Source organism: Rhodamnia argentea, chromosome 10 (genome assembly GCF_020921035.1).
Source record: "Rhodamnia argentea isolate NSW1041297 chromosome 10, ASM2092103v1, whole genome shotgun sequence".
Classification (NCBI taxonomy): Eukaryota; Viridiplantae; Streptophyta; class Magnoliopsida; order Myrtales; family Myrtaceae; genus Rhodamnia; species Rhodamnia argentea.
In genome coordinates this window covers 14,186,830-14,201,611 of record NC_063159.1, presented here as the reverse complement: position 1 = coordinate 14,201,611, position 14,782 = coordinate 14,186,830, and the positions used below count along the sequence as shown (strand labels likewise).

The 14,782-nt window shown below is 40.8% G+C and overlaps 2 protein-coding genes across 4 annotated transcripts in view; both read right to left on the bottom strand.

The window, feature by feature from the left end:
- The window catches only part of LOC115728933, a 29,109-nt gene extending 19,119 nt beyond the window's left edge, over positions 1 to 9,990 (bottom strand). Inside the window, exons 1-3 of one of the 2 annotated variants that reach the window (XM_048286126.1) lie at positions 9,718 to 9,990; positions 9,005 to 9,505; positions 8,325 to 8,861 (exon numbers count right to left, since the gene is read on the bottom strand). In XM_048286126.1, the coding sequence (XP_048142083.1) occupies positions 8,341 to 8,861; positions 9,005 to 9,505; positions 9,718 to 9,808 (1,113 nt within the window). In that variant the 5' untranslated portion in view covers positions 9,809 to 9,990 and the 3' untranslated portion in view covers positions 8,325 to 8,340. Of the gene's footprint in view, positions 1 to 8,281; positions 8,862 to 9,004; positions 9,506 to 9,717 lie in introns of those variants that run through there. The other variant, XM_030659332.2, reaches the window with a different exon arrangement.
- Positions 9,991 to 10,166: 176 nt separating this feature from the next.
- LOC115728922 (putative disease resistance protein RGA3) lies at positions 10,167 to 14,227 on the bottom strand. 2 transcript variants are annotated; one of them, XM_030659327.2, is made up of 2 exons: positions 11,124 to 14,227; positions 10,167 to 11,026 (listed from the first exon to the last, which is right to left on the bottom strand). In XM_030659327.2, exon 1 carries the CDS (start codon positions 13,751 to 13,753, stop codon positions 11,135 to 11,137), a length of 2,619 nt encoding a protein of 872 aa, XP_030515187.2. In that variant the 5' UTR covers positions 13,754 to 14,227; the 3' UTR covers positions 10,167 to 11,026; positions 11,124 to 11,134. The 2 variants fall into 2 exon arrangements, with proteins under 2 accessions (XP_030515187.2, XP_048142041.1); XM_048286084.1 differs by having other exon boundaries at positions 10,167 to 11,023.
- Positions 14,228 to 14,782: the final 555 nt, after the last annotated feature.

Below are 14,782 nucleotides of genomic sequence, written 5' to 3'. Positions count from 1 at the left end.
TCAGCAAGTAGCGACCTTTTCAAATGTATAATGCATTCAAACCATCCAGTTGCTCATGCCAGTTGAGATGCCAATAAAAAAGAAAAGAATTTGGATATGTACAGTAACCACAATACGCAAAAATTCACCGGCAAGCCATCACATGCACTCGAAGAGACTTTAAGATGTGTTGAACTAGGGAAAAGAGGTTATCGTTCAAAAAGACACGATAAAAAAAAAGTAATGACAGTGAAATATTTGGTTAGAAATAGGTACAAAATTTCCTTACCGCAGTGCGTAGACGATGCTTTGGGTAGAGCTGAAATTTTGCTAGCTGCGATGCCGAGAAAGAGCAAACGTGTCGAGAACAGAATTGCCGAAACCAAAGTAGCAAAGGTGAAACACCGACATACGAGAGAAAGACAGATAGTTGAGATGTACTTTTGTCGCAAGAAGGCAAAGGTACGAGAGAAGCGGAGGGCGGCCACGGAGCTGCAATGTTATCGTTGAGATCACATATGAAGCTTACTCCTGTCATTTTTCGTCAAATATCGCATCTGAAGGTAAGCTTGGTGGAAGAAATATACCGCGACAATTGAGTCCAATAAGTTCATATGGAACTTATGTGAATGCTTCGAAACTTGTGAATTTAGCCTGTCGAGGCAAGGTTGTTGTTGAGGTTGTTGAGCATTGAATATCTTAAATCAAATGGCACAAATTGCACCCATTTGGATTGTTTTAGTCTCGAAGGCCCTGTTATACTGGGTAATATACCAGTAAATATGAGCCTAAAAATCATTTCGGCTTTCAGAAGAAATACGAGCTCAATGTTTTTACTTCATGCTTCGAAAATATGAATTTATTGTAAAATTGGAAACCCCACGACCCTTTCTATCCAGTAATGCTTCACCAAAGAAACAAGCAGGAATCGTACATTATATTCGAGATTGAAATTTGTCACTTAAAAGACAAAATAAGCCGCTCCATAATCTTAGTATTTAGGATAGAAGGCAATCATGACATCCGGATGTTATGTTACCTAGCAATAAAGCTGAAGCATTCTGTTCAGAAACCCCATCATAGAAGCACAAGAGTCCTTGGTCAGTATCAGTTCTTTACAAAACTGAAACATACAGTACACGCATGACAATATTTCTGAATTAGAATTTTTGTTTCAGAAGTACTTCTAAAACAAAAATCCGTTTGGTAATGCAACTTTTGAAGTAGAAATTCGTTTGGTTACCACAACTTTTTTCAATTTCTAGAGTTTTTTTTTAAAAATTTTTGCTTTAGAAGTAGTTTTGGAGCCATTTAAAGAAATAAAAAAGAAGTTACTTCTCTCCAGAAGTTAAAATTAGAAAGAGATAATCCACCGTCGTCTTGTCCTATCGACAAATATAAAGCAAAAATAAAAATATTTTTTAATTATAATAAATTTTCACTAAATTTGTATCACATGAAAATTTTTAGCAATATCATTTTTTAACGAATTATAAGAAATAAATGTTCCATGATTTGGTTAAATGACACCCCACAAACACAAAATCATGACAAAGTGGACCGAGCAATTGACCCAATTGTTTGTAAACTTGATAGTAGATGAGGTAAAAAGGGGAATCAAACCACCTATACCTACAACAAAATAGGGTGGAATAACATTCAACACATATTCAAATTCAATAAATAGACAAGAGTAGAAATTTGCATTTAACTTTTCTAGAATAACATGCATTTTAGGTTAGGGTTAATAATCTTTCGTAGAAGATTTTATTTTAATTATATTTCAAAAGTAGAAATCTTCAACCATTATCAAATGAATTTCTATTCCAGGAGTAGAAAATTTTGTTCCGTTATCAAACGCCCTTTTCCGATTAGAAATTTACTTTTAGAGCAGAAGTGTTGTCATGGGCGCTGTGCCTAAATTGCTCGCTTAGCCACAAGAAGAGGAGAAAAGGGAAAGAAAATGGGTTTGTTGACCTTGAAGAGAGAAATCCTAAATTGCTCACTTAGCCACAAGAAGTGGAGAAAAAGGATGCATGATCGAAGAAAAATTGAGTAGACCCGAGACTCCACGTCAGCGAACGACTGCTCTACTCTTTGAGCGCCATGTGTTCAATAGGCCCCACTTATCGGAAGGATACAGATGCGTGCTCTGGGAAGTGACCCCAAGAAATTGGGCAGGTGTGGTGATTCGAATTTATGCATTAGTCGAGGCGGTGAGTGCTTTTATCACTTTGACAGCAATAACCGCAAAAAGGAACTTATATTTTTATTAACCGAGTGATTCAACTAGAGACACGTGGTCTGTGAAATAATCTTTGCATTGTGAATTTTTAACTTTCTTATTGATTTTCTTGCCATCATTCGAGCTCAATTAACTCCGAGCTTTCATTTTTAACAGAAGTTAAGAGCTGAAACATATCTCTTTGTGTCATCGCTAACCTGGCCTAACCGCACCCGTTCGAGCATATCACAGTCTTCAAAATGTTCGTTAATTAACCCTGTGAAAGCCTTCACCTCTTCCACGGTATTCAAGATGAGGACATGTTTTGCCTTAACCGCGGTTAAGGTTTCAGTAAGGTTATCTTGGGCTATGTCTTTCGTCTCTAGAGCACATTTTTTTTCATCTTCGCTGTGCACAATGGGACAACATTAGAGCCAAAAGGTAAATATTTTGCGAATAGATAGATCGTCTCTGCCTCGGACGCGCTGATAATCCTTCTCGGCCTTGACTAAGGCTTTGGAGCGCGAGCAGAGGAGGGCACGATGATTAGCCATAGCCACAGATGGTCGACGAGATGGGGGTGGTCAAGAAGCAGAGATACGTGTATATATAACGAAAGGGGAGAGAGAGAGAGAGAGAGGGAGGGAGGTAGTTGGGACATTTCATGCGCATTGAGGATGATAGCACCATGAATGCAAACGCCTTGGGGGTAAATAGAATTTACGGGGTGGGGTAGTACACACGTTAAGTGCTGAGGATGGACAGGTGCAACGGGATCGAATCCCCAATGTTACAATCAATGAAATGGTGAAGTTAAACTTGTCTATCTAACGGAGACGTCGACTTAGTCGGAGAAAAATCTATGCATACGCGGCATGGAGTTGCGAGGCATTCGTTCAAGAAAGGAAAGTGCAGTTTGATCTTCGCTCGAGTCGATTTGCACATCTTTTCCGACACGTTGGTGAAGTTATTGCCTTCCTGACCCGTTCTCCTTCAAGCCCTTCTCAATGCTTTTTGTGTATTCGAAATCCGTGAAATCCTCCTATCATCCCCCCATTTTCACCTGTTGATGTGTTGCTGCCAGCTTGAAGGACAACGAGTTTTATGAGTTCTCGAGCAATACCGAGTAAGCTCGCATACTGATCTTCGGATTTCTAGTGTTGATTTTAGATGGGGGACACGATTTCTATTCTTAAAATGGAAAGCGCAAGGAGGGGCAGCATTGCGGCATGGGTTTTTTCTATCATTTTTGGTTTTGGTCAAACTTTTAGTACTTTTGCCTTTTGATCATGTACCGAACCCATTATGATGATCAATGTAGTTCTCATTTTGTGACAATTTTAAAAACAATATGACTTCTGCTCGGATCAAAACGTTTAGTGCTTTTCGCCCTTGGCTGCCCAGGCGAGGGCGGAGGTTGACGCTGAGCGGGAGGGAAAAAATCAGAAAAGGAAAAGGGAAAAAGGAAAAACAGAAAAAAGAAAATAACAAAAAATTTTAAAAAATTACTATTTGAAAAAATATTATATATTATTAAAATGGCAAAAGTATACCTATAGTGCCAATATTTGTGTACGGTGCTTACTTTGATATCAATATTTTTCGTCGGCTTACTTAGGTGCCAATTCTCGCTAAATAGTACACGTGGCATTTTTTAAATTAATTTTTCAATATCACGTAGATTTTTTTTAAAGGCAGAGTTTTTTTAAAAAAAAATATTTTTTTAAAAATAAGTCCATGTGGCAAATTTCTTTTAGAAAAGTTAAATCAAATGCAAAAATAAGCTTAAAAAAAAAAAAAAAGAGTTGCAGCGGGGAGGACTGGATTCAGGTAAGAAAAAAGAAATAGAAAAAGAAAATAAATAAAAGAAAGAACAGTATATAGCCATCCGAATCTTCGTGATCCTCATTTCCTTTTTCATCACTTTCTCTTTGCATCTTTGAAACCCTAACAGGTCAATCATTCTCGCAATTGCTCTAGCGTACAAAGATCCTTCATGGAGCTTGGCGAGGGCGAAGCAGAGCTCAATCACTTTCAACGGCCTGCCGAACATGGCATTGAATTTCATTAATATGAAATTTAAGCCTACGTATGCCATAAACATAGGAAAAAATACACTTTTAGTGCCAAAAGTTTCAATCGGATCACTTTAGTACCAAATTTTTTTTAAAAGTAATCGTTTTAGTGCCAAGTCCGATTTGCTTAGTTGGAAATCTAATGTGGCGTTATTTTATTATTATTTGAAGTTGACGTGGCACCGGTAAGGTCCAATCAGCAATTAAAAAAGTTAAAAATTTAAAAAACACTAAAAATAAATATAAAAACTTAATTAGTTTACAAAAATAAAAAAATACAATTTTTTTTTTCAAAATAATTTGAAAAATTAGATAAAAATTTAACAAAAAACTCGGAAAAAAAAAAAGGTGAACGTTTGCGGGCGGCGAGGGCTTGCATAGCCCTCGCCGCCGACAATGGCCGGTGGTGGTGGGGCAAGGCCAACAGGGGTCGCGGCTCTCCCCAGATTGGGTGAGGGCCTCCATTGGCGGGGGTCGGCCGCTAGTGGCGGCCCTTAGCCAAATCTAAGTGAGGACCGGCGACCCTCGCCCGGTTCTGCAGGCCCTCGCCTACCGACGGTGGGGGTCGCCGGCCTTTGGCCGGGGCTTGACAACCCCCGCGGGCCATGCCCCATCACCACCGGCCATTGTCGGCGACGGTGAGGGCAGCGACGGTGAGGGCTAAGTCCTCGCTGCCTAGTTCTCCATCCAGAATTTTTTTTTTTAAGTTTAAGGTTTAAAAAAAAATTACCTATTTTTAATTTTATTTTAAATAAAGTTTGTATTTTAAATGAATTTAATTCTTAGCTAATTTTGTTGAAGCACAGAAGTCCACGTGGATTTATTTATTTTTTAAAATGTCATTTTTCATTAAAAAATAATTATTAATGACACATGGCAATTTTGGTCGGAAATTCTCATCGGAGGCACCAAAGTGATTCATTTGTCCCTAACTTGGCACTAAAATGATCCAATTGAAACTTTTGGTACTAAAATGATCTCCATACACTACTTTTGACACTAAAAGTGTACTTTTCCCCATAAATATAGCATTTCTTGTGTTCCTAGTCTTACTATGTATGTTCTCTCAAATGCATTCATTCAGTCAACTTGCTTATGTTGTACAAGTGCCCCTAGATAGATAGATAGATAGATAGATAGATAGAAATCTTGGAATTGTGGAACTGTGGCGTTGATTAATATAGAAAATTTGAAGTGAGGAAGTTGCAGTCGCCGAAGATTTGATTTTGGTCCAGCTAGTAACAGTTAATTTTATTTTGCTTAAATTAAAATAAATGGTGACTCTTGCAATGCATCTTTCACGCTTCGTTTTATTTTATTTTCTTGTAATTGGCAGAATATTGGATCTTAAATTAACATAAATTGTGACTCGTACAATTGTTCGCCCGTGTGTTTCTTAGCTGAAACTTTGTTAGAGCTTTGACATTCAGTTCAATCGTATGATGGTACATACTCCCCTTTTGGTAACGTATTGTCTTGTCAAAGTTTGGGAAATGTGTGTAAACAAATACATTAATATGAGTTTTCAAAAAATTTCCCAATTCGGTGAATTGAAAACATTGAGTTATGGGCCTTCCGTAGATCTAAAAATTGAGTTGATAGGACGTCGGACAGAAAACTTTAAAAAACATATAAATGTGATTTTTTTTTAAAAAAATTCCCCAATTTGATAAATTGAAAATACAGGGTTACAAGTTTTCCATAAATGCAAAAATCGAGTCAATAGGATGTCGGATGGAAAACGTATGATTGATCAAAGTTTAAGCAAATTTGTGTAAAATATGTCGCCACCCTCTTTTCTCCATTTGAAAGGGAGAAAGGATAGGTTTAGGGGTATTACGTAATGGCAGGCTAACATAGATTAGGCACGAGCTCTCTCAAGGCCACACCTTGACGTTGGATTTCGTTTTCAGAAGGATTTTAATCTTATGGATTTCTTGAAGCCACCGCTAGCCATTCTGGGGTTTGCTAGAAATCAAGATGCAGAAGTGTTAGTCTCATTTTTTATACAACTAGAGATTCTAGTTCGTGGACTTGATTACATTTGTATTTTTAGTAACATAGTTTCGGTACTACTAACTTGGAAGTTCATTATCTAAGTGGTCATACATTCTTGATTATTAATTATGATCCTAAATGTTTTTGAGTCGCTACGTGTTCATGCAATGTTCTCTTGGGGTTCATTATGATCTTAAGGTTATCCTGATCGTTCTTGTAAGGGAAAGAAACAACTAATTTATTTGAAGTGCGAGAATGAAACACTCAATGTATCGAAAGCCTAAAGAGAGCGTGGGAATTAAAATTGAATACTTGTCGAACAAACAACATCACACTGCCTTGTTCTAAGCCATGAAATTACTCTAAATGCGTGAAACTACGCTAAATAATCCTAATCTAAACAGCGGATTATTTACAGGAATGATTATGAAGCACAAAAAAACACTAAATTAGGAAACGACTCCAGCAAATTAGGAAAATTTTAAAAATGCCATTTCTGCCATAATTTCGCAATAATCTGCATTTTTTTTTTTTTTTTGGAAAATTTCTTGATTTTTCATTTTTGTTAGAGTTAATACTACGAAAAATCTCAAATTGATATACACATGTAACAAATTTACCCCAAAACTAATTTTTCGACCACAAATAACACGAATCGATACACTTGTGATAAATTTACTCGAAAATAATTTTTTAACCACAAAAAGCTCAACCGGTTACATTTGGGACAAATTTACCATTCATTAGTTTTTATTGAATTTGAATAATGCCACGAAAATTTTCAAACTTGTGCATCTATAGCAAATGAAAGAACCCATACTCGATACACCCGTCAACCGCTACATGTCATCTAACTTAGTAATTTGATAGTAAAATTTAATGAAATTAATGGAAAGTAAATTCATCACGGATGTATCAAATGAGGCATGAAATGTGTGAGGCCTGTCTTGTGAATTTTCAATTGAATAGAGAAATTTGACCCAAAAAAAAGGTATTGTGTTAGAGAATACCTACATCGAAAAATTGGTATAGCGTAGAGCACTTAATATATCCAAATTGGCTCATAACTCAATTGGCCGATTTGAACGGGCTCGGACTTGGAATGGTCTAAGGTCTCCCCTGGCAAACATATCGGACAAGCCAATAGGATCTCTCTTGATGCCAACACGTGTGTGAGCTTCCATATTGGAGAATTGGTGTGGTAATGTGTGAGTTGTGTATGCATGACGATACTTTTGGAGCATAAATTCGTTTGGTTATGCAATTATACTGCATGCCCGCAACATTTATTTTCAAGGGGGGTCTTTAAATGGGTAGTAGTGCGTGGGACCCCACATGAATTTTCATGAATTTGCCGTGATTTCTGCCGATTAAATTCAGTTTCAATTTCCTAAAACGAAAAGTTGTCTGGTCTCAGGAAACTTCCCTGAGTTTGATAAAGGGGAGATCAGGTTCAGAGGGACCATCATCGGTAATTCGGTAGTGGCAAGTTCTGTGCACATGCTCACAATCAATGCAAGCTTTAGCTTATGGAGAATTTGGATCGTTTAAGTACCTTAACCTGTACCCATTTCGTACAAGCTTTGAATTGAATCAGGCGGGCATGCGATGCTTCGTCTGAAAGAACTTGTCACAAAACAGAACGAAGGAATCAAGGGCTTTTGCTTGGAAGTGCCCTTCAGTGAAGATGAAATTTTATCAAGCACATGCTCCAGGTCACTGTGTTGTCGATCTGACAAACTTACTAATGTTTCTTTGGTCTCTCTGCCATGCTTTATGCAGACTTTAGTCATTGTGTTGCCGATCCCCTGCTAATTTCGGAAGTTCAAAGTAGAAGAGTTTATTCAAATCGATTTTGAGTCTCGGGATTTCTCGCATGAATCAAAATGCTTCACCGAAGAAATATTCAAAAAGTCGAATTTGCATCTTTTCTCTTCTTTTTTTTCATTTGTGTGTGTGGAGTGTAACTCGATTGGAAAACGTGCCACATTCCTCCAAGCACCAATCTAGGATATGAGCAGACAATTGCCTTTTGCCGCGCCCTATACCTCTCTCAGGAACAATCTAACTGACAGGAGCGACCTTAACATCATCCAAAACAGGGCCACACATGTGCCCATAATCATGCAGCTTTGTGTGATAGTAAGCACTGAAAAATGTGATCCTCGTTCTGCCTGATACTGCCCGGAACTTAAGGCTCGCGGTCTTCGATCCGCCCTTCGCGGTGGACACGTACGGGACTTTGAGGGTGTCCTTGGCAGCGAATGCCTCGACCATCATCGACCCGTGGCACCCATTCTTGGCATCCCCGACGGTGAAAGTGAGGTTGTAGTACTTGCTGGGGACCGTCCGGATTATCTGCGCGATCGCGCTCTCTCTCCCCGCGACCAGCTCGATCGCGGCTAGCCCAGAGGGCACGAAGAAGTGTTTCCTGTCGATGTACTTGACCGGCTTCAAGGATTCAATGATCCACCCAGGCAATGGCGAGATCAAGTCCCGTTGCTTGGCGGGGAGGAGGACCCCAGTCGAGAAGTTCTTGAACACGTGCGGGCCAATCTCGAAGCCTCCGTTTCTGATGAGATTACCTGAATGGATTGACGAGGGGGGTACAAAAAGGGGAAAAAAAATAGGTGAGTGATTCTCCTGGTTCATAAACTAATGATCCTGAAGCTCGAACTAGATGCTCTTATACCATAACATTGTGCATGATCATATCAGTGACAATTACCAGGAGTGTACTTGAGCGGGAGCATCTCCTTGATGGCCACAGCATCCAAGAGGGGCCCACAGGTGGGGACCTCCTGGATCCCAGGATTGTGGAAGGTCACCTTCACAGACTTGGAAGCAGCCCAGAAGGCCCAAGCGTAGGTGTCCCCGCCATTGCTGCTGTACAGGGTCTGGATCCCCAGCTCTGCAGACTGGCCAGGGCCTGCTGAGACCCGCAACACTTCATCCTGCGCACAAGTCCTTGTGGCACCAAACGTGAGGGCATAGACTGACCCTGGCTTGGCAATCAGATACTGAGAGACGGATGCCTCGTTGCCCAGTCGCACCGCGTGGATCCCGCGGGGGACCGCTAGGAAGAAGCCCCCGGGTTGCGGCCCGCCCGAGACGAACTCAACCAGGCCATCGATCTCCCACTTGGGCAGCGAGTGCTTCCCTAGGATCACCGTCTTCTTGAGGTTGCTTGGCTTGGGGGCTTCCTCAAAGTCCCCATTCGGAAGAAGTGCTGAAATGTAACCAGCAGAAAAAAGGGTCTTTGTCAGCGAGTTTTTTCAAATACTAAGCTTAGAGACCAAAGTATCACCAATCTGCACAGTGCTCATCACTATAGTATGTTAGCAAGAAAAAGGGTCCTTTTGTTCGTGAAAGATGTTCTTGCTCAACGTATGAAATGACTAATATGCTTCAGGAAAAGGGCAAGGAAAGAGAAGGGCTCACCATCCAGGGGAAGAGTAACAGCTGTGGAGACACAGAGAATATTGAAGAGAGAGAGGGAGAATACGAGGGAAAGGGAGAGAAGAGGACTCATCGCTTGTGCTTTATGCAAGAGAGAGTAGCTAGAAACAACCGTTTTCTTATAGACACAATACGACCACAAAGAAATGCTTTTTTATACTCAATCCAAGAAGATCAGGTAGTGCGAGGAAAAAGCAAAAGCGACGTGATTTTCAGACAAAAAAGAAACAGAATCCCAAGTGGGTGGACGGGAGCACCAAATGAGGCGTGAAATGTGTCGGTCTGTCTTGTGAATTTTCAAAGGGGATTTGAACTTGATCACAGTTTTCCACACACGCAAATCGGCAAATGGGACTTTCAATGGATGGTGGTGGTGTGTGCGAGCCCACATGACTTTTCACGAATTTGCCGTGATTCCTGCTGACTAAAATTCATTTTCTATCTCCTGAAACGAAAAGTTGTCAGGTCTCAGGAAACTTCCCTGAGTTTGATAGAGGGCAGATCAGATTCGGAGGGACCGTCGTCGTTAGCGGCAAGTGCTGTGCACATGCTAACAACGAATGCAAGCTTTAGCTTACCGAGGATTTGGATGATTCGGTACCTTAACCTGTACCCATTTCGTACGAACTTTGACTTGAATCAAGCGGGCATGTGATGCTTTGTCTGAAAGAACTTGTCACAATACAGAATGAAGAAATCAAGTGCTTTTCCTTGGAAGTGCCTTTGGTGAAGATGAAGTTTTGTCAAGCACATGGTTCAGGTTGGCATTCTGGAACAATGAATAACATTGAAGTTCAACATTTGCACTATTTACACGGGACATTAGAGAGCTTTTATGCAGAACAGAAGCATAAATGAAACTGCGAAAGCAAAAGTGACCGCTTTTGCTTTGCAGATTGCACTCCATACTTTCTCAAAGAATTTGACTCACAAGGATATTGTTTATGAAAGAAACAGACCGAAAGTCACCGAATAAGCACTCATTCGAATTGTAGGCATCAGCCAACTTTATGTCACCAGGAACTTCTGAAGACGTCTTCAGAACACACCACACAAAACAGAAAAGAAGAGAAACAATAAGAAGAAGAGTTGTGGAGTTGAAGGAGTTTTACAGACAATTGACATTCATCAACCAAACATTATTTTTTTGACCTTGAGCATTAGACTTCAGCAGCACTGGCAAAGTAACATCTTCGATGAGCGAAAAATCAAATCTTTTTCTTCAGAAACTCAAAGGAACTTCCGCCTGGAAATGCAACCCCATGGTTCCATCCGCATGGTGGGACAGTTGCTGCAAGTGAATGAAGAAAGTATAAGAACCATGATTTCAAAATATCTAATTTTAATTCATTAACGTGTCAGAAAAAGATGGGAGAGTTTGCTTATACCGATAAATCAATCATTTCATCTTCCTTCCGTCGATGTAAATCTCCGGGATGTGAGCGATCTTGCTCCAATCTTCACCGCTTCTAGCAGCAATTCTACTGCTCAATTCCGGGCAATCATCTATCCACAGCTCTCTCAATGTGGCAATGAGGCGAATTCCATCTGGTAAGGAGGATAATCTAGGACAGTCATTAATCTTCAGTTTTCTCAGAGAAGAACAGTTTTGCAGCCACTCGGGCAATTTACTCAAGTTGGGGCAATGCGCAACATCGATCCTCTGCAGTGTTCTTGCAGAACCTTCGAGCCACCTAGGAAAAGAAACTATCTTCGGTAATCCCATAAACATCAAGGTTCGAAGCTTCGACATGGAGCGTGGTTCATCACTTTCGCCTTCTGGCAGCTTCAAGTTCTCGCAGTTGCAAATCCAGAGATTCTCCAATGCCTTCAAATTCTTGATGCCTTGTGGTAAGCATGCCAACTTCGGACAACCTCCAATGAACAACTTACGGAGCGACGTGAGCAATTGCATATCATCGAACAAGGCCTCCAAATTGTTGCAGTCTCCAATGAATAGACACCGCAGAGAAGTCAAGCATCCTATTCCGCCTTCTGGCAATCGCTGCTGTTTCGTGGTTATATCCAAAAAACGGAGGTTGATCATACTCTTAATGTTTGCAGGCAATTCCTCCAGTTCCTCGCACCCAGCAAGTCCTAAGCTCTGCAGATTGTAGAGCTCGCAGACCGAATTGGGGAGCTTCTTGATACTACGATTGCTGCATAAATGAAGAAACCTCAAATGTTTTAGAGTGCCGATGGAACTAGGCAGTTGGTCAAAGCTAGAGTCATGTAGATATAGCACTCGCAAGTGCTTGAATCTCGAAATGCACATCTCCAGAAAGGACTCCCCAGCGGGACCCTCCTTTTTTATTGGAAACATGATGGTGCGAACGCCGCTGAGTTTGCTCAAGTAGCTAGGAAGTTCATCTTCTTGCAGAAGAGATGGATCAGAAAATGATATATGCCGAGTCGTCGAGGAAACGTCCTGATCGTGCGTGCGAATGTTCACGTTGAATGATTCGGGTTGTGACACCGAAATGGCCAGTTCGTGTATGAGGTCGTGCATTTTGAAGGTCAAGAACAGATAGTCTTCCATGACATCATCGAAGAAGGATCTCGACCACAGCTCCTCCCAGTACTGCTGTCCAATCTCTTCCAGCTCCTGATTACCTCCACTAGATTGGATAAGCCCGTTCGATATCCACAGTTGGATCAGTTCAAGGCTGTTGAACTCGTAGTTCTTCGGGAATATCGAGCAATAAGCGAAACATTGTTTCAAGTAAGATGGCATTAGATCGTAGCTTATTCTCAATGAAGGTAAGATATCAGTTTCTAATTGCCATATCTCACTATCTCTTACGGATTCCCAGTTGCTCCGGTTGTCTTTTGAATGCAACAAGCTTCCCAAAGTTTTGACTGCCATAGGATTACCCCCGCACTTGCTCACTATTTCCCTGGCAATATCCATAAGGTCTGGGTGATTCTTCTCTTGCCCTTGATCGAATGCGCACTTAGTGAACAAAGTCAAAGAATCCTCCAGCGAAAGGCTGGACAAATTATAAGGGGGAACGGCGCCCATGATTGAGGCGATAGATTTATTCCGCGAAGTCACGATGACTTTACTCCCTTCAGAAACGCCTTCTAATAGATCTCTCAGTCCCAACCAATCCTCCCGCCTTACTTCCCAGACATCGTCCAGTACAAACAAACACCTTTTGTTCTCCACAAGGCTTCTCAGGTGATTTTGCAGCATTTCAAGGCTCCAACTATCACGGCTTGCTTCATGATCAATAGACTGGATGATGTCTCTTATTATCCTTTTAACTTCGAATTCTATTGGCATGGATAACCAAACTTTGAGTTCAAAATGCTCATTTACCCTACCATCCATGTATACCAATTTAGCAAGAGTCGTCTTTCCAATCCCCCCTATTCCAACAACCGGAACGACACCAATCTTTCCAGCTCCACCTTCACCTGATCTCATCAACAGGTCTATTAACTTTCTCTTGTCTTCGTTTCTTCCGATCACATTCAAAACGGGCACAAAAGAATGAGTTTCCTTCCGCTGAACTAGAGCCTTTTCAGAAACATTAGTTGACAAGCTGAGCTCAGTTTTCTCTTTATTGATCCCATCAAGCCTCTCCCTCAGTTCTTTCATTTTATGTGCCATCTTAAACTGGAAAATGAAGTTGGATAGCCACGAGAACAAGTAGCGTACCTTCCTTTTGAAGGTCAAATGCCCAGTCGACCTCGCCCACCTCTGCAAGGCCTTGACTTCGAATTCGTCTAGCACATCCTCGGCATCGTAGCAGAAGTTCTTAAGCTTCGACAGCCAATGCCTCACAGCTTCTTCTTTTGTTTGCTTCTGCTCAGCATCGGCAAGCACCTTCTGGATAATCTCTAACATGCTCTTGAGCTTTTCTCGGTCATCCTTGACGCCCCATACCAGTTGAATTTCTTCGAAAACCGATGAAGTTAGTTTCTCCACAAGAGGTCCTAGGATGCTAGATGCGACCTCAGCCATGGTTGTGAGTGGTGTCACTAGGTTTTGGAGGAGGTTTAACCTAGCCATTACGCAGGAACTAAACTAGTTATCAAAAGAAGGTTGCCTGAGAGGCATGATTTTGCTAGGTTCTATAGGTGAGTCATAGGAATATACATGGTGCAATGTAGCATGGACAACGTTATTCCAAACTATTGCATAGTTCACTTGATTCTTGGTGGAAATCAGCAAGCAATTCGATGCTGTTCCTGTTACATTTGGAATACCTTCCTCTGTTGAAAGATAAAGCAAAAGTAGCCTGAATTCTTGCTGCCTTTCTCTTTAATCTTTACAAAATTCCTTTCTTTGTCCTCTGTTTCTCATAGGATTCAAATGTGCACAGAGAAGAATAAGCTCCTTTTCTTTTCATTGCTTTATCCCTGTAGTAGATGCCCCCTTTCGTCCTCCCACAAGAATGAGAATGATTGGTTTGCAAGTATATGCTGCTTTCCCTTCACAACATGGAAAATTGGAAAAAGACATTCTGAATACTACAAAATAATCGAAGAAATTCCAAATGATTCTGGGCATCGATAATTGTATCGCTGCTGTTCAATATTAAATATGGATCGGATTGCGTACACTACAACAAAAGGACAGGGAGTAAAAAAAGTAATCATCGATTCAAATTGCCTCATGATGTCCCTGATTTGAATTAAGTCTCCTGTCCCAAACATGGATAATAAACAGAGTAAGTTAGATGCAAGGTAACAACCCCATTGCATGAAATGGACAATGACAAGAAGATTTCATGAACGACAGTTAAAAAGTAACACTCCGTTTTATACTCAATGCACATGAAGGATTTCTGGTGTTAGAAAAAGTTGTGAGAGTGACAGCACATCATGTTTGGCCTTTACCGTTGTCGCACATTTCAATTCATGCTGACGAGGTCTGCAATCGAAATGCTTCGGATCACAGCAGTCACTACAAGTCCCGAGTAGGATCGGCGAAGACAGTTCCTAACTAAAATCTCTTATCCATAACACAACTCAGTGATTGTATCGTTCACAAACCACATTGTGACATGAAGAGATCGAGCTTTGGACACCGACAGCA